The 20,424-nt window shown below is 40.2% G+C and overlaps 1 protein-coding gene across 2 annotated transcripts in view; it reads right to left on the minus strand.

Annotated features, from left to right (window-relative positions):
* Nucleotides 1-20,424, minus strand: part of vps50 (VPS50 EARP/GARPII complex subunit) — a 321,852-nt gene that overhangs the window by 99,697 nt on the left and 201,731 nt on the right. For both annotated transcript variants that reach the window (XM_068009984.1, XM_068009978.1), the window contains exons 14-19: nt 19,007-19,098; nt 16,231-16,325; nt 16,024-16,122; nt 12,750-12,840; nt 3,804-3,980; nt 2,005-2,123 (exon numbers count right to left, since the gene is read on the minus strand). In XM_068009984.1, the coding sequence (XP_067866085.1) occupies nt 2,005-2,123; nt 3,804-3,980; nt 12,750-12,840; nt 16,024-16,122; nt 16,231-16,325; nt 19,007-19,098 (673 nt within the window). The remainder of the gene's footprint in view (nt 1-2,004; nt 2,124-3,803; nt 3,981-12,749; nt 12,841-16,023; nt 16,123-16,230; nt 16,326-19,006; nt 19,099-20,424) is intronic.

Below are 20,424 nucleotides of genomic sequence, written 5' to 3' on the forward strand. Positions count from 1 at the left end.
GGAAAGAGCGATTAAAGATGGGATGGTAGTTTGCAAGGACGGTGGGGTCAAGGGTCGGTCTTTTGAGAGGGGTGATGATAGGAGATTTAAAGGAGAGAGGGACAACACGTGAAGAGAACTGTTAACAAAACTGGCTAACATGGGGACCAGGAGGGGAAGTAGGATAGGAATAGTTTGGTGGGAATAGAGTCAAAGGAGCAGGACGTGGGTCTCATGGACAAGATGAGCTCGAAGGAGGGCATGAGGGGAGATAGGGAAAATAAAGAGAAAAATACAAGTTCAGGGATAGGGCAGGAAGAAGTTTTACAGCAAGTTTGACTCAGTGGGCTAGTGGAAGGGAGGGGCGCAGCAGAGGCAACTGATCAGATGGTCCCCATATTGGTGACAATGAAGTCCCTGAGCTCCTCACAGTTCTTGTTGAAAGCGAGGGTGGATGAGACAGGGAAGAGTAATTTAAAGAAGACAACTGCAGTAGAGAAGAGAAGCCGGGGGTTATCTTTGCATTCCAGGATGATCCTGGAATCGTGAGCAGCGTTAGTAGACAAGAGCAGGACCCAATAGCATTTTACGTGGTCCAGCCAGATCTGGCAGTGGATGGCTAAAGCAGTTGTCCACCATATCTTTTCAAGTCTGCATCACTTGGACTTGAGAGCAGAGATGACGGCTGTACCAGGAGAATCACCAGGGTGAGAGAGTGTAATGGCTTTAGTGGGCATCAAAGGTGATGGTCAGGGTACCCACAGAATCCTTTACTACAAGGTAACTAATTAACCATGTCTCATTACACAGCACAAAATCTAAAATGCCCTGTCCCATACTTGGTTCCTCAACCAGAAGTAGGTGCACTCGCAACAGGTTAGGGTTGGGTTTCAGATTTCTAAAAATTTAACCCCCTCCTTACCAGTCCTATGGGGCTTAAAATCCACCGCCCCACCCCAGACTCCATGGGCTGACAAAGAAATCTTGTGATTCAGGTACAGCACCACATAGTTGAAGTTCGAGGGACTATTTCATCCAAAAGTTTTTATTTTGGTTGAATGACACCTTTTCAAATGGATTAGTAATCATTGCCCCCCAAACTAAATTATATCAAACTCATAAAATGAATGTCATGCAAGTAACACGTGTTTTATAATTTTTTTTAAGAAAACAAGTTTTTTATTTACCGATATCAGCAAGATGGGTATGCCTGCTTCTCACTGCAAAGTCCATCTATCCTGGGCAACAGTGCAGACAGAACACCAGTGGAGCAGGGGGAAAAGTGTACGCTCCTGGTTGCCACTAATTCGTTTACTCTTGATAACAGCACCCCTGGGCAGTTGCCAATCTTGCCCATCTTTTGGCTCGTCCTGCGTTGCAGACCCCCTGGAAAGTCTCTGTGGACCCTAAGGAGTCAATGGACCCCACTTTGAGAACCACTGGTGTAAACAACAGAGTAAGAAATATATTCTTAAAAACATTACTGTTGACTTGATCCCTTATGGAGTGATGGTAACTTTGTTTGATAATTACTGATACTGTGAGGATCTTGCTGTGTCTTATTGTTTCCATGTAATATCTGACGTGCAACTAAACCTGACTGAATATCCTCATCAATATGGTCCGACAGTGTGGTATCGGCGCAGACTTGAGAACGTGGTGGGCATTGCATGTGATTTCCAGTGTATTATACCATAATTAAGGGGAATTGCTAGTCCCAAGTCCTATTATCTGGCTCGCAGCACACATACAGGGCAGATTTTATTTACTAGGTGGTTTCAGTGGATTACTCTAGTTACCAAAATTACATTTTTGGTGTTGGACAAAAGTGTTAGGAGACAACTTGAACTGTACTAACACCCATAAAAAAGTACCACGATGAAAACAGCAAACATGTCAAAATCAGTGCTTGTGTTAACTATAAAAGAACATTCCAAAGTCCTGAGATAAGACTTTACATAAAATTTGCACTGCTCCTAAACATTCAACTACACCCTTTTTTGTAAAATATTCATCATACATTACCTTTTCACAGGAACATCGCCAGTCTGTTCATCCACGTAGTCTCTTTTAAGCTCTTCTGGAACATCACTGTCACTATCATAATCTTGATAAGCACTCTTCTCCAACTCATCAGATTCATACTGTGGACAGAAACAATCCTCAGGCAAATTACCTGGAACTAGGAATTCAGCTAACCACATATAACCAAGCATATGCTGGCTAAAGAAAGATTCTTTTTGTTGAATACACACACCACGCTTGCAAATCAATGTCATCTATTTAACAAAAGTTAATGGAATCAGTAAAAATTCAAACAAAATGTTTCATGAATAGTAGCTTAAATGTACCATTACTTTATCTCTGGAAATTGGTTTCAACCCTAGATTGACAAATGCGATGGAAATGACTTTCTCACGGGTTGGACTTTCTCGATTTGATCCCTCACAATCTTGGCACTCAGTACACAACTGCCTGCACTAAAGCACCAAATGCAATTTTACTCAAAAAGGCCCGAATAATAATTGTGCAGGAACTAGAAAAAATTGTACTGCTGTAATGCAGCATGATTTTCTGATATGCAGCAGAACAGATAATATTTGTTAAGTCACTTGGCCAAAATATACTGGAGCTGGTTGGTACTGGGTGCCCAATCATTGATCAGCTTCCCTTTACATGCAACAGTTTCACCAAGCTATATATAAGTAAATGTCTACCAAACAGGTCTGCTTGCTTCAATTGAGCCACTTTTGCACATTTTACTTTTGCTGTCTCCATTTTTCATGTATATTCTTTGGCCAACGTGATGTGAAGACAAGCTCCCGGGCCTCTGTCCATGCCAATTCCCCCCCCCCCCCCCCCACCTACTCTAAAGGTTTTGAGCTTTTATTGGGGTACAGCTCCACAGACAGTAGTCACCTTCTGGTACCTCACCCAACTGGTTACTATACAGGTTATTCAAATGAAAAGATGGGTTGAGGGCAGGTGAGAAAATACAAAAATTACACTTGAACTTAATCATATCTTCATCATTCCTGTATACTGCTCTTCGCTGAACAGTGGCCAACAGCAGGGACCTTGATGGATTATTTTCCATCCAAACCTGGGACACTGAGGACAACTGTAGGGTCTAGCTGATACCCTGGCTGGATTCAGCTGCCCTTCTGATTTGATGTGGTCCAACTGCCCATTTGATACACTTGTTAAACTGTCAGACAAGGCCTGCATTAACAGTGCAAGGAATAGGGAAAAGAAAAAACATCTATAAACTAATATACTTCTGGTAATATAACAAGGGATAAACAACAGAGTTTTCTGACAGTATTCATAGCTGTGACTAACCCAGAGGTAGCAGAACCAGATAATTAATGCTTAGATTTCTTCAAAGTGGCTAAGAAAGAGATGATCATAATGAATTATATGTCATCAGCAAGGAAAATAGCTGCATGAACTTCAGTTTTCCTGATTAGTTATAGATAATATAAAACATATAAAATTAAACTGACTAAAATTCTATTCTGTCTCAGTACATTATTCCATTCTTGTGACTACTACCTTCCAAAATGATAATAAAAGCTAGCAGCCATTAATATCTGGCTCTCTCCTTTCTGCAGACTTCAGTAATATCAGTATTATGAAAATCGTCTTTATGACAGATTGAAGGTTTTTACACAAATATATAAACCTATATTCCCCTCTCACAAGCACTACAGATAATTCTAACATTACAGTTTTATTTCAGATATTTAAGATTGCTCTCGTACCACCAAAAGCCATTTTGAAATTCTCTCCTTTTAAAGTTCTGCAAATAGAGATGGTCATACCCCATTAGCAGCAAGAACATCTTCTGTTTCATCATCTTTGCTGTCTGCCTGCTGTTCAAATGGATTTCCACCATTTTGATACTGGTCAAATAGAGATCCTGCTGCTGCTGATGCTGTTGTATATTGCTTGCTAGGTGACACTGAAGGGGAACGTGTCTGTCGCATAAATTTAAATTCCTAAAAGCAATAAATTTCCATTAAGATCATTTAAGTAGATTAGGATTTAGGATTAATGATAGCTAAAGCATTGTATTTCAATCTAAGCAAACAAGTTAGGATACATTTCTATTGAACATATGCTCAATGAAGCAAAAGTTATTAATGTGTTTCACTGGCAACAATGTGCAATGCTTGTTCAAATATAATGTACATCACGCTCAGTACAATACAGCCTTGGGTGTTAATCTACCATTTTCTTTACTGCGGAGGTCTGCTTTTGGAAATTCCTCAAAAATGGCAACAGTCCACAGCCATTTGTAACGCATCAATATATCATAGTTGAGACAATTATAATCAATAAATGGATTCCGGTATATGGCAACCAGACACACCCATAGATTTAACAGTGAACAACTGCAACTCATCTATACACAAAGAACTTAAAATTTCTAAGGCCATATTCTGTGCAACTACATAAACCCTCAGACAAATATGAACAGAAAATGACATGCTAAGAGACTTACGTCTTTGATAATGATTAGGGATTGCTTTTTGACCCAAGTTAAAGAGAACTTGGAACTGCTTCTGTGCAACAAACCAGAGATGGGAGAACAGTAACCAATGTATAAAGTCATTTGACATCAGACACTTGAAGGGAAAATAAAAGTACAATGTAGAATATTAATTTTAGGAAGGTGGACTTTGACAGAAAGAGGAAGCAGCTAATAAGAGTTGGACTAGGATAGATTGTTAAAGGAACAAAGCTAAGAGGAGAGTGATATATTGTTAAATGCACAATCCAGGAATTACTGGATAAAAAGTACAAGAGAACGAGAGGAAACCTCTGACAACAAGGGAGTTAAGCACGAATAAGAAAGTTCCTCAAATATAGACATTTAGCTTCAGTGGCCGACAGACAGGAGGATAAAGAGAGAATGAAGACTGCTAGAAAGGTAGATTGCCAAACATAAACCATGAGAGGACTGCAGGGAACTTGAAACAATAACTGTAGTGTCTGGTTCACTTGAGGCCACCAAACATGCTTGGTGTAACATGTGCAGTGTGCCACTAGAGGGAGTTGATTATAAAGGTTCAGTTTACAGCAGCAGTCCAAAAGGTCGTGCCGTGTGCTTCTCCCAGAGATTTACAATAGCAGATCTATAATGTGGGATCTTGCAATAACTACATTCAAAATGAACAGAAAGTAAACAAAGTAGTTGGACTTTTCAATGGCGTAATGGTACTAGATAACTGGAAAATGGCATATATTCTGATTATACTGTTCACAGAAAACGCCGTTTGCCTGTGTCCTGGAATTTATGGTTGCTTTCCTGGTAAAGGAGGTGGAAATGCTAAGGACAATAGCAATTATAGACAAAGATGCAAAAGAAACATTGACGACATTGGAAGAAGATAAGGCTTTGAGACCAGGTGGACTGTCGACAAGGAGGGGTGACGGTGGCATAATGCTAATGTCACTGAACAAGTAATCCAGAGACCCAGGCCCTGGGAACACTGGTTCAAATCCAACCCATGGCAGCTGGTCACAGCTATTAATTCAAATAATTAATAAAAATCTGGAACTGAAAGCTGGTCTCAGTAATGGTTCCATGAAACTATCATTGATTGCTGTAAAGACCCATCTGGTTCATTAATGTCCTTTCGGGAAGGAAATCTGTCGTCCTAGCTTGTTCCAGCCTACATGTGACTCCAGACCCACAGCAATGTGTTTGACTCTTAACTGCCCTCTAGCAAGCCATTCAGTTGGTCAAGGGCAATTCAGGATGGGCAACAAATGCTGGCTTTGCAAGTGATGCCCACATCCCATGAAAGATTTTTTAAAAATGACAAGGAGGATTTTTGAAGGAAAGCAATAATCTGTTTCAAACATCCTGAACTACAAGAAAAACTTCAACGATGGCTAAACCACACTATTAACTGCAAGCTGAGAAACAGGAATTTACATGAATATTTGCAGACATTATCTGTCAGACAAAAGCAGCTTCCGACCGAGGAAAAAATCTTGGGTTGCTATGAAATCAGAGGACTGACTGGTACAGGCTTGAGCTAAGATTCCACTAAGCAGCAACAAGTGGCATGCATTATGAAGCAAGCCACTAAACTTAAAACCAACCATGAACAACAAGGAGTATAGGCATGTCTGATGGAACCAATCGTTGAGATGTGCATGTGAGAAGCACAAAGGAAATGTGGACACAAACAATACAACAACTAAACAATACCTAGCTCCTACATGGCAATCAGGTAGGACAGAAAAGCCCTAATGGAAAGAAGACATTTAAAGATTCAACAGACTTAGCGTGATTGTTGGTTTGGTGAACCGGGCACTTGAAAACACCAGGGGGAGCTAGCTGAGTTTCTTATTTAATCCATGCATCAGTGGTTAAATAAAGATAATCTCTAGGAGCAATAATGCCCCCGTATTTCTATTAAATCTACAAACTTCACTCTAACACCCAATGTGGGTGGTGTGAAAGTCATAGCTAATTCCTACAAGTTGACACTCAAACAGGGACTTGAGTGCGAAGACAGCCCACCAGAATATAGCCGCAGACTATGCTAAGTACACTCGCTGCTATAGAGGACCAAGAGAAGTACCGAGAGAGAGAGAGAGCTGTATGCTCAATGTGAGGAGCTGTGATCTCAAATGGTGGTCAGAGAGAACCTGAGGCAAGCAGTGTGCACTGTGTGAGAATGAGCATTCAAGTCAGAAGAACAGGGAGAATTTTGATGACTAGCCTTCAAAGAGGAGTAGCAGAACTAGTAACTAGTAAAGGAGTTAACTAGAAAGAAGGGCGAAGATTTGAAACAGTGCATCACAGAAAGAAAAGAGATTGTGCAGGAAGGCATGGAGTTAACATCAACAGAGTTAATAACAAACCTTTCAAAGCATACAAATGTTGTCAGAGTTCCATAAAAACCGAGTTGGATACCTGAGGTGCAACAAAAGCATTAGGAAAAAAAAAGAGTCCAAAATCATGAGGGGTTTGGACAGAGTAGATAGGGAGAAACTGTTCCAATTGGCAGAAGGGTTGGCAACCAGAGGACGCTGATTTATGCTGAATGGCAAAAGAACCAAAGGCAACATGAGGAATTTTTTTTTACACGGAGTTTTGATGTTCTGGAATGCGCTGCTTGAGGGTGTGGTGGAGGCAGATTCAATTGTGGCATTCAAAAGGGAATTGGATAATTTTCTGAAGAGAAAAAAATTTGCAGGGTTATGGGAGAAAAGGCAGGGGAGTGGGACTAGCTAAGTTGCTCTTGCAGAGAGCTGGGACAGACAAGATGGACTGAATGGCCTCCTTCTGTGCTGTAACCATTTTAAGATTTTAAAAGTTAAAAAGCACACAGCAATAGTTAAAGTTGCTATGAGAAATAACTAAGTGTTTTTAGCATGTTCAGTTTTTATTTGAAAAAGGAAAAAAAATTTCGGGATTAGGTTCACAGAATACTTTAAAATATCATTTCTGTCCTGACAAAGGGTTCAGATCTCATGCAAGAACCTGCAGCTCTCACATGAAGAGGGGACAGGAGCTGAGCAGAAAGAGGGAAGTCAATGACGCTTTAGAGGACCATTGCAGCCACATGTGGATGGAACCCTAATACTTGAACTGCCCAATAGATTCCTGGCATTGGGGACTGCAAGGCAAGTAGAGACAACCATCTGAGAGGATGGTCTTCCTAAGCAACAATGTGACACAGAGGGAGCAGGAGGCCACCCCGAGAGGCAGGTGGGAGACAGGAATAGGAGAGCACTGGTGGTAGGAGATTCTATAGTCAGGGGAATAAGCAGATTCTTGTACAGCCTGTACAGGTTCTGAATGATAAATTTCCTCCCTGGTGCCAAAGGGGGAACAGTGGGACCATTTCTGGGAAGGAAAGGAGAACAGAAAATATCCATGGTGAGAACCAATACATAGATAGAAATGCATTTATAGCGGGAATATTAATACTGAACTGAAAACCTGACCTCAAAGTGCTGATCTCCAAATTGTTTTGCACTGGGCTGCTGGAGGGAAATATGAGGCAGGTCCATGTGTGGCTGCAGGGCTGGAGCAGGAGGGAAGGGTTCACATTTTTGGGGCACCAGAGTGAGTTCAGGGGACAGGGAAGGGACATCTGAATCCACCAACAATAGTTTTACAGAATAGGTGAATGGAGCAGTGGGAAAGCCATCAGCTAATATGACTGGAAGGTGGGAAATATCTGGATCTGAGACGAGATAATGAAATTCAATTAACTGTGGGAGCTGGAACAGAAAACAGTGAAAGGTTATTAGCAGAAAATAAGGAAGGTAGTTTTGAAGTAGTGAGAAATAAAAAAAAACAATTGGTAGTAAACAAAGAGAGAAACAAAAACGCTGTAACATTACAAAAAATTGAGTTAGGAGTAAGCGTTATGCATGTCATACACAATTACCAGTGGTGACATTAGGAAACATTTTTTTACACAGTGAGTTCTTATAATCTGGAATGCACTGCCTGAAAGGATGCTGGAAGCAGATTCAACAGTAACATTCAAAAAGAATGTAGTTAAATATTTGAAGGGAATAAACTATGGAGAAAGAGCAGGCAAGTGGAACAAATTGGGTAATTCTATCAAAGAGCAGGCACGGGCATGACGTGCTGAACGTCCTCCTTCTGTGTTGTATCAGTCTATGATTATATATGTGCATGAATGTGTTGAAGACTCCCGACTTATGAATAAAAGACTGTCTTAAAAGAAAATGCGCTATGTTGATTTCTGGTGTCAACAGAACCCACTGTTGTGATCACAGAGCTAAGAGCTGTTTAACCTTCTGTAATCTTGCCTTTGATGATGGTGGTATTAAGCATTTTTAATAAATGGTTTTCCTATAGGTGTCTCCTTTTATGACTATTATTCTTTGCTTTATGTATACATTTGTTACATGTATACATTTGTATATTTTTAAACTAATTATTCTTTTCTGATAAAAACTGGTAACTTTTTTTGTGCCTTTGTGGCTTACTTTTCGAAAAATTGGAAGTAAAGGAGAAGCTGAAATTTATTTCTGAATTAAACTATCAGGAAATTTTGTGCAACTTTTTAAAAGGTACAACTTGAAAAAAAAAGGGTAAAATGGCATTTGGGTCTTTCTCATTTTAGAATGTTTGTTTCTTAGATTCATGTGAAGTGACGCAATGACATCTGATGTTCCACTTTGCCTTCTTCAAAACCTACCAAGAAGTTAACCTTTTCCACTAACAGCTTTTTCAAAAAATTCACCAAACAACAATTTTTGTATTGCCAAATGTAAATTTACAGATTGGGCATTATCAAACTTAAGTTTCTTAATTTAAATGGATGTTTCCCTACAGTGACAGAAGGAAATTATGAATTGACAAATTAACCCCTTGGGCTCTTAAGCATAGCCACAATTGATTCTCTGTTCTTTTGTTTTAAACAGGGGACTGCGGATTTCTGGACTACATGATGTTGGTGGCATAGCAAATGATATAGTAGTTTTAAGAATTTAAGAACTTATCTGTGGACATCAAATGACACGGCATGGTGACAATTTGGACTTAAGATTTTTCCTTTCCAAGGCTCAGACTTGAATCATACAGTGTTATTTATTATCTTCCAAGACATCGCGAGCAGGAGATATGGATATGCAAGCACATCTGTCTCTAATGTAAAACCACAAAGTCTGGGCATCATTTGTTTTAAAAATTGAAAATAAGCAATTGATTTGAGTTGCAGTTCCAAGGACTTGTGGGAAATTTTACTGTAAGTTTACGGAGATGGTCAAGTCTTTAATTGAGAGAGGAGTGTGGTCTAGATAGCTCCTGCGTATCATGAAGAAAGTTTGGCTTTGGGGAAATAAAATTAAACATTGACAAGACCTGTCAGTCCAATAATACTGCTCTTTAGATTTGAAAGTATTTTGAAATGATAAAATGGACTCAGGCACAATATAGTGGGCCTTTTTAGAAAATAAATGATCTTCTGAAATAAAGAATAAACAATGGAAATTTATTAACAACTTGGCCCAAGTGGGAACGTTCAATCTATGTTTAAAGATATGAGACCAATGTTTGGACAGTTAAGTTTCTCCAGGACTCATGAATGAGATAAAATGGTAGTTACTGCGTAAAATTGAACAAGAGGAAGATAAAAACAGGAAGATTACACAACCAAATAGGAACTTTTCCTAAAATCATTTTAAAACTGGAATAAATCACCTGGATGCAAATTCACAAAAAGATAATCAATCTGGCATCAATGTACATTCCAGATCAAGTCAGGGAAGTATAGTTAAGAATAGTTAATTGATAGCTTTCTTTTAGAGATGTTGGTGTCCATACCTATACTGAACAACAGGAATGATGCATTTAATAGCCACACTATTGGGACCAATGGGGTGGGGGAGATAAGCAAAGAACTCCAGACATCCACTGATCTTTTGATAAATTCACCTCAAAGGCCAAGAATGACTTTTATTGGATAGGGAAGGTTGAGCAAATCTGAAAGGAGTTGTGGAGGCAGAAAACAACAAGGACACTGAAGAGTTTCGAAGACAAGAATGAGAATTTTAAATTTAGCATGTTTGGAGAAAGAGAACCAATGAAGGCCCAAGAGGACAAAACCAATGGACAGGTGGGGCTTGGTGACCAAGAGGGCACAAGAACTGCATTTTGGATAAGTTGGAGTTTTAGGATAACAGATGAAGGAAGGCGAAGAACATTAGAATTGAGTCTAGAAGTAAGAAAAGCAAAAATAAGGTTTTCAGTAGATGAGGATCTTAAGTGGAAGTGGGCAGTATTGTTCAGACAGCGAAGTTGTACATGTTCTTGTTCAGCCTGAGTGAAAGGCCAGAGACTGGGTTAAAATCAACGCAGAAAGTAGTTTGTAGTGAGTAACAAAAAATTACAGTCTTCCCAATATTAAGCTGAAGGAAGGTGCAATGACCTCAAAGTCATAAGAAGTGGCAAAGAAGGACACCTAGATAAGAAAGAGAGCAATCAAATCAGCATCAAAATATTTTTAATCCACGGTTTGTTAGTAGGGACAGAAGCAAAACTTGATGATGATGCCAAGGCAGGTTGAAAGGGGTAGCCTGCAAATGAACAGGCTGGTTTGGTGTAGCGTGAGCCAAGTAGATTGGGAAGTTGGGATGAGAAATGGCAAGTGAAATTTAATGGCTTTAACAAAGTGATGAAATTAGGGAAAGAGAATAACTTATGGACCATGAACTAAGTATTGTTCGTCTACAGGATACCAAACAAGAAAAGAATTTTGTGTGTTGGTGGGCAGATCATTGAGGCTACCTGAACAATGGAAATCGAACCTCAAATTGTGTTCTGTTTGAAGCAATATACAAGTAAAAGTAAGTCTTTACAGAGCATTGCTTCATCGCCAACTGGAATGCTGTGTGCCTTTTTGGTTGCCATATTACAGAAAAGCCACCGTTGCACTGGAAAAAGTGGCCCATGTAATACCCAGCATCAGGGATCTGAGCTACAAGCAGAGACTACTAAACAGAGATAGCTTACATTGGAGGTGGTGAGAGGAATCTTACCAAGGTATTAAAGATCCTTCAAGTTATTGACAAGTCAAACTCTGAGAAGTGGTTTAGCATGGCCCCCAAGTATGACAATGAGAAGGCAGGGAATGATGCTCAGAAGATGGCAAATATTTGGAATGAACTGCCCAAAGAAATCAAGGCTGATTACCAGTCATTTAAAGAGGAAGCTGAGTAGGCATTTGTCAAGAAAATTCAAGAAAGGGACATAGGTAGTGAAATATCTATTCCGTTATGAGCACGAGTGTCTGGACAGATTAAAACTGAAATAATGTCCATATGAAAAAATGTAGCACAAGCAAGCTGCTGACTCCAATTTGGGGCTCAACTGAGAAAAATAAATCCTTGAAACCATTACCTCATATCCATTACTACTTCGTATATATATTTGATCCTTTTGGCAGTATATGGTGACAGTGGTTGTCAGCTTGCCATTCCTTATGCATGAAATTTTTGCACAAGAGGTTTCATGAACGTCATGGCATTAGTGGTGAATTATTAAGAAGCATCTACAGTTAGAAATTCTATATGCAGTATCTAGAAGGCTAGAATTATTACTTTCTCTCTTTCCCCCCACCACCCCTCTAATTTTCTCCACCTTGAAAGGAGTGATTATACTGGGAGATTCTTGTTCCAGGGCACCAACCAGTCTCACTCAAGTAGCTACCCTTTGCATGTGAGACTAACAGAGTCAACTGTATGGGGTGAGAAGCCAAGCTTGATCATTTTGTTACTAGTGCACTTTCTACATGAAGCTCACCAACTAGCAGAAATGAGAATGGTTTCCAAATTCACCTCTCCCTGGCCACCATAGCTAAGACCAACTGCAGTGCCTCCATCACTGCCCCAGTCTACATAACACAAAACCAAGCATCTAACTTGGGGCCTACTTGATGTGCTAACTCACTACAAAACCACATAATACATTTACTCACTAAGTCATAAGTAGGGGGTGTGGCGGGGTTCCACTTATTTCTAAGCCTCTCTTGTGAGATTGATGTCAAGAATATATGACAATACATTTTTTAGGATATACTAACTTGGCAATCACACGAACAGATTTTTACAACTTTGCAACAGTAAATACAATTAAAAAAAGAGAAATATATACAACCAAAGAAACTTTCACTTATATTTTAATTTGGTCTTATAACAGTGGTGCATTCCTTCAAGGATTAAAGTAGGCGTCTCAAACTCCACTCCTGACAGTGATCACTTACATGCAATTGCAAAATACTGAAGTTTGATTTCACAGGACATAGTTCCCAAGTTTCATTTTCTAAAAACATTCGCAGTTCTTCAAGGCGTACTCTACAACAACAAAAGTTCATTAATATTTTAATTATAATAGTCTTACTTTACATAAATAAACAAGTTTTAGATTGGTAAACACACACTTGGGTTTTATAAATTTCCTTCTCTTCCTTCCATTTACTTATGCGATATCGGTATGATGCAACACCTCAGTAAGTGGACTTCTTTCTGGCACTCGGTACTCAAGCTAGAAAACATCCTGAAGTCGTTTGACAAATAAGTATTCTTCATAGTTGCTTCAACTTTCCTTCCATGAGATCAAGATTCATCTCCTTAAAATCCACTGGCATTAGCTATTTTAAAACTGTACAAAATCAGATTTGTTTTCAGGGAACAGAAACAATTATGAATGTGCTTTTTGTGGCCAAGACCACACAGAAGTAAGGACTTGGAGATGTGTAACCAGGGTGCTAACAAATTACATGGCTTAAAGGATTGTAGATTTTTGGACACAAGTGAGTTAAGTCTGTAACAATATACCCGAGTCTCCTCTATCTTTTACATCCATCCATCAAACCCTTCATTTGAAGGAGTCTCCACCTATAAAACTGTCCACACCTGACTCCCAAAAGCAAGCATCTTTTATTTGCATTTGTTTGAGTGTCTCAACAATTGCAATCAGATTTTCAGGTGCAACAGGAAACAAAACCATTCTGCTGATTCTTGTAACATTTGAGCATTCACTAAAAAAAAACCTCATTCTGACCTGATCTGTATCTTTTGTTTATTTTAATGGATTTTCATGGCATAAGTTTGTCACATTAAAAATTGAAAAGCATCCCCAAATTGCAAGTTGCTAAATATGCTGTGCCTGTGATTTCCTGCTGGTCCTTCAGGCGCCAAGGAAAGCTATCTTTTGAATACGGGGACGTTATCAGGAACAATTCAGGACTTAACTGCAGCAACACAATTAAAGAGACAGGTCCATGGAAAAGCACTAGATGATTGTTTTTTTGTAAGTATAGCGCCTGGACTTTTATTTGGTCAGCTTTGGTTAGTGGTAAGGTTTTGAATAATTGTGTGTGCCAGAAGTTGCGATTTTCATGTCGGTGGTCTTCATGCTAATTTATGTCTATGCTTTGTGAGTGATCTTGTACTGCTGCCATGCTAACATTCAGTTACATGTAGTTTACATTAGCATGCGCCCTCCAGACACATCAAGCACAATCACCGAAAAAGCCATATGGGAAATTCAACTAGCATGCCATTCAGGCACAGAATAGGGTAAAGAATTAACACTCAATCTTCCAGTGCACAGTACCAATTTTTCTGGGACTCCTGTAGTGCTAGTCCCAGGAAAACAACCCTTATTTAATGAGTCTTTTAAAAATTTTGAATTGACTGCTAAGGGTAAGGGCTTTCTTTCTTTTGAAGGTTGGTTATTCTTTACATACAATTTAATGTTTTTTACATTTGAGAGGGGGAAACACTTGGGGTATTGCCTCTTTTTACTTAGAATATATGGCAAAGAAAAGGGCAGTCAGCCCAACCAGTCCATGCCGGCTCAAGCCTCCTCCCATCTTTCATCTACATCTTTCAATATAACCCTCTATTCTCTTCTCCTTCATAGGTTTATCTAGCCTCCCCTTAAATTCATCTATACAATTAGCTTCAACCAAACTGAACACTGCACAATCATCAGCAAACATCCCTACTTCTGACCTTATGATTGGAAGGAGGTCATTGATGAAGCAGCTGAAGATGGTTGGGCCTAGGACATTGTCCCGAGGAACTCCTGCAGCAATGTCCCGGGGTGAGATGACTGGCCTCCAATAACCACAACCATTTTCCTTTGTGCTAGTTATGACTCCAGCCAGTGGAGAGTTTTGCTCAATTTCCACTGACTTCAATTTTACTAGGGCTCCTTGATTCCACATTCAGTTAAATGCCGCCTTGATATCAAGGCCAGTGAGTGACTGTTACCTCACTTCTAGAATTCAGCTCTTTTGCCCATGTTTGGATCAAGGCTTTAAGGAAGTCTGAAGCGAGTGGTCCTGGCAGAACCCAAAATGAGCATCAGTCAATAGGTTATAGGTGACGAAGTGTTGCTTGATGGTACTGTCTTTGCCAATGACCCCTTCCATCACTTTACCAATGAGTGAAAGTAGGCTGATGGGGCAGTAATAGGCCATATTGGATTTGTCCTGCATTTTGCGGATGGGACGTAACTAGACAATTTTCCACTTTGTTGGGTTGATGCTAGTGTTGAAGCTGTAAAGCCATAACTTGGCGAGAGGCACAACCAGTTCTAGGGCACGTCTTCAGCACTTCAGCCAGGATGTTGTCGGGGCCTGCAGCTTTTGTTATATCCAACGCGCCAAGCCATTTCTTGATATCACGGAGTGAATCAAATTGGCTGAAGACTGGCTTCTGTGATGGTGGGGACCTCAGGAGGAGGCCAAGATAGATCAACCACTCGGCACTTCTGGCTGAAGATGGTTGCAAGTGCTCCAGCCTTGTCTTTTACACTCACATGCAGGACTCCACTATTGTTGAGGATGGGGATAGTCATGGAGCCTCCTCTTATGGTTAGTTGTTTAATTGTCCGCCACCAGTCACAACTGGACGTGGTAGGACTGCAGAACTTTGATGTCATTTGTTGGTGTGGGGTCATTTAACTCTGTTAAAGCATGCTGCTTCCACTTTTTAGCATGCATGTGGCCCTGTGCTGTAGCTTCACCAGGCTGACCCCTAATTTTTACTTACACCTGGTGCTGCCCCTGGAATGCTCTCCTACACTCCTCATTAAACCAGAGTTCGTCCCCTGGCTTGATGGTAATGGTAGAGTGAGGGATGTGTCAGGTCATGAAGTTACAGATTGTGGTTGAATACAATTCTGCTGCTAACAGCCCACAGCACCACATGGATGCCAAGTTTTGAGCTGCTAGATCCCACTCCAGCACGGCAGAAATTTTATGCAATACCATTGACATTTTGCTCATAATTCTTCCCCAATCAGCACAGCAGAATAATGAAGCAAAGAAATTGTGAGAAATGACAAAAATTTGAATTTAGTTAAAAAAAGATCTGGAAATAAGAAACTGTCAGTGTAAGTGACTATGAAGTTGTAATTTAAGAGCCAAAAAACAAATTTACCTTTATACTGGCAACACACTATGAGGGATGAGGCAGCACACAAAAATGTAATTAGAATCTACTAAAAATATAAATAACTTTTACCTGTGATAGCTTTTAAAATAATTCACACTTTGTTTCCGAATAGATTCCTGCAACACCTCTGATTTACTGCCACAAAATTCTTCGCCAACTTGCATCAGTCTGGTTTGCAAACAAATAATGGTGAAGTTTTAAATAAATTTAGTACCTACAAATATGTTGAATTAAAGCAAACATAATGCTGGTTCTGTATGAATATTGTCCCAATACCTGCTGATAATGTCCAGTACAAAAATAAAATCATCATACTTGAAATTGGATAAATCTGTTCCAAGCAAGTATGTTTTTGCTTTCAACTGAACATCCTATAAAACAAGAATATAACAGTCAGTAACAAAATATGAACTCATATTAAACCCATTAAATATTAGCTTTATAATTTCAGAGTTTAAATTCAAAGCAGCAGACCTCAATTAAATTTCGTTGCTTGTAAAATTTGAGTTATGTTGGTGGTCATAACCATACTGGTTCAACATAGGTGTTTCCCAAATCCCATAGCTAGGTCCAAAAAGAACTGCATTGAACTGGCATTACACTGCTATTCAGATCTATGCAAGAGATTATGTTTCAGGATTTAATTTTTAGTTTTCTATTAGTGTGTCAGCCGTGACTCAGTTGGGAGCACTCTTGCCTGTGAGTCCGGTTTCAAGTCCCACTCGAGAGTTTGAGCACACAAATCAAAGCCGATACTCCAGTGCAGTACTGAAGGAGTGCTGTACTGTTGGAGATGCTGCCTTTCAGTTAAACCGAGGCCCATCTGCCTGCTCAAGTGGATGCACAAGATCCCATAGCACTATTTTGAAAGAAGAGCAGAGGAGTTATAACTGGTGTCCTCAATCAACATTACAAAAAGCAGACTGACTACCTGGTCATTACCACATTTCTGGTTGTGGAAGCTTGCTGTGTGCATACTGGCTGCCGTGTTTCTTGCATTACAACAATGACTACACTTCAAAAAGTACTTCATTGGCTGGAAAGCGCATGGGCCTTAAAGGCGCGACATAAATGCAAGTTTTTCTTCAGTTATAACTATGCTGCACACAAAAGCGCAAGTTCTAGAAATTGTGAAAAAACGGTAGTAAGATCAACACTAGGCACAGGGGCGGCACAGTGGCGCAGTGGTTAGCACCGCAGCCTCACAGCTCCAGCGGCCTTGGTTCAATTCTGGGTACTGCCTGTGTGGAGTTTGCAAGTTCTCCCTGTGTCTGCGTGGGTTTCCTCCGGGTGCTCCGGTTTCCTCCCACATGCCAAAGACTTGCTGGTTGATAGGTAAATTGGCCATTATAAATTGTCCCTAGTATAGGTAGGTGGTAGGGAAATATAAGGACAGGTGGGGATGTGGTAGGAATATGGAATTAATGCAGGATTAGTATATAAATGGGTGGTTGATGGTCGGCACAGACTCGGTGGGCCGAAGGGCCTGTTTCAGTGCTGTATCTCTAAACTAAACTAAACTAACTTCTACTTAAATGAGTTTTCAAAATTCATAAAATTAGTTGGTAAAACTGGGAAATGAATCAACTGCCCAAACCCATTTTAAATAGAATTTCTGTGGCCATTAGATAGAGGAGATTAATATCTTATGAGATTGGGTAGGGTTCAAACCTCGGTACAAGCACAAATTGCAGTAGAAAGTGCCTTCCAACAGAGGTAAAAGTACTTAACTTAAATATATACTACCATTCAATACAAAAGTTTACAGACTTTCTCTTTCACTAAAGCTTGGGATTCTAGCATGAATTAATCAGACACAGTATTTCTTAGTGCAGTTTCTAGGTTATTGTCGAGCAGTTATAATCGATATCAACGACTAACTCTGCAAAGGGATAGAAGCAGCTCCCAAAGGTCACGAATGCCCAGAGCAAGGTACCACAAAGCTGGCAACAGTGCCAAAGAAAATTTAACAATATCGTTTGGGTCGTTAAGGTGAGTGAATGCATCTGCACATCACATCTCTCACCCATACCACACACGCTGCTCAATGTACCACAGCCCCAACACTGACACAGCACCAGTCCACTGGCACTCAGAACTCAAATCCTGACATCTTTATACTACACCTCACCCATACACACCTTCCAGTCATGTCAGCTGCGCGCACACTCATAACTCATGCAAGTGAACCAAAAATGTTCCCCAGAGACCAAATTTTCAGGCCCACTGACTACAGAGGTGAGTGCTAATATAGTCACCTCTTGTCATCCCATCTTCAGCCTCTGTAATTCTAGTCTTGAAAGAGCAGCTGCTGTAATTGCTGTCTACAGCACTCAAGTCTGTAGCTGGGGGATATGTGGGTGCATTCTGTCAGAGCATTTCACCATGTTTGCTGGCCAATGCTTCTCTCTCAAATAATATACCAAAAACAGACTGTATTACTGCTTCTGGGATCTTATACCCAAGAGTCATTACATTTCAGAGTAATTAATTATTTGTTAAAGGCTTCAGGATATTGTAAAGACTTAACAAGGAGCTGAACAAACATCTTTTTCCCGATATGTGTCTGTCACATGTGTGAATCAACACCAGCAAAGGCACAATGGCACTCTCTCGGTTTAATCATATTAAATGACCATTCATGGCTCCACAGCACAATGTAAAATCATGTTTGAGTTGATACAGAAATCTACAAGTCATGCTTTTTTAAATGAGCATCACAGATGCGTTAGGAACAAAGTCCAAATACAGTCATAATCAAGTAGAATAAATGCATATTTACTTTCAGTATTTGGTAATATTGTAAACACTCCTCTGCAATCCTACATTCAAGATCTGTATAAAAGCCAACTTATAGTAAAGGGTATATTGCACATAGGTGCCTAAATTTTTAAAATCAGTATGGTAAAGCAATTTGTAATACATAAGATGATGCAGTAAAGAAGAATCCTTTAATAAGGCACCATATTTTTAAACAGCAATATTCCTAGAGATTTAAAACATAAACCATCGAATAGATTTAAAAAATGTCATTCACAAATGACGCACAAACCTGCCAGATGCGAGAAAGGCCGTGTTCTAGTTTCTTTTTCACATAGCTTCGACTAAAGTTGGCATCATCTGTGGAAATCTCATTATGGCCGTCTGAAAAAGAAATTCACATCTTTGTGAAATTTCATTTTATGAATATACTTGATTAGTTACATAGACCTTAATTTCTTCATCAGTCTCAAAGCATATTGCTGCTGTCATGTAGCCCCTTATTTAACCAATCACTGATTTTCTCATTGCTGTCCTAATGTTTTCTGTATTTACAACACTAGGAAGCCTACTGCATTTGCGCAATTCTCACTGTGTTGTGAAAATATCCAATATGTTAACACCCCACCAAAGCAGGTCAGTACCTCTGAATAAGTGGGAAGGAAACAAATGAAAAAAGATGGCATCAGATTAGTCAATTATAATTCACAGCCGTCATTTATTCATCCAAATGCCTACTAAGAGATGTTAACAGTCACACTGGTGCCAGAGGTAGCAGCCGAAGAGGACATTCAACCACAACCTGTAACCTCATGGCCCAGCACATCCCCCACTCTATCATTACCGTCAAGCCGTGGGACCAACCCTGGTTCAATGAAGAGTACAGGAGGGCATGCCAGGAGCAACACAAAGCATCCCTCAAAATGAGGTGGCAACCTGGTGAAGCTACAACCCAGGTCTACCTGCATGCCAAACAGTAGAAGAAGCATGCGATAGACAGAGCTAAGCGATCCCATAACCAACAGATCAGATCGAAGCTCTGCAGTCCTGCCACTTCCAGCCAAGAATGGTGGTGGACAATTAAACAACTAACTGGAGGAGGTGGCTACACAAATATCCCCATCCTCAATGATGGGGGAGCCCAACACATCAGTGCGAAAGATGAGGCTGAAGCATTTGCAACAATCTTCAGCCAAAAGTGCCGAAGTGATGATCCATCTCGGCCTCCTCCTGAAGTCCCCAGCATCACAGATGCCAGTCTTCAGCCAATTCAATACACTCCGCATGATATCAAGAAACGACTGAAGGCACTGAATACTGCAAAGGCTACGGGTCCTGACAACATTACGGCAATAGTACTGAAGACCTGTGCTCCAGAACTTGCTGCGCCCCTAGCCAAGCTGTTCCAGTACAGCTACAATACTGGCATCTACCTGGCAATGTGGAAAATTGCCCAGATATGTCCTGTACAAAAACAGCAGGACAAGTCCAACCAGGCGATTTACCACCCCATCAGTCTACTCTCGATCATCAGTAAAGTGATGGAAGGTGTCGTCGAGAGTGCTGTGAAACAGCACTCGCTTAGCAATAACCTGCTCATTGACACTCAGTTTGGGTTCCGCCAGGGCCACTCAGCTCCTGACTTCATTACAGCCTTGGTACAAACATGGACAAAAGAGCTTAACTCCAGAGATTAGGTGAGAATGACTG

This window comes from Heterodontus francisci, chromosome 2 (assembly GCF_036365525.1).
Source record: "Heterodontus francisci isolate sHetFra1 chromosome 2, sHetFra1.hap1, whole genome shotgun sequence".
Lineage (NCBI taxonomy): Eukaryota > Metazoa > Chordata > Chondrichthyes > Heterodontiformes > Heterodontidae > Heterodontus > Heterodontus francisci.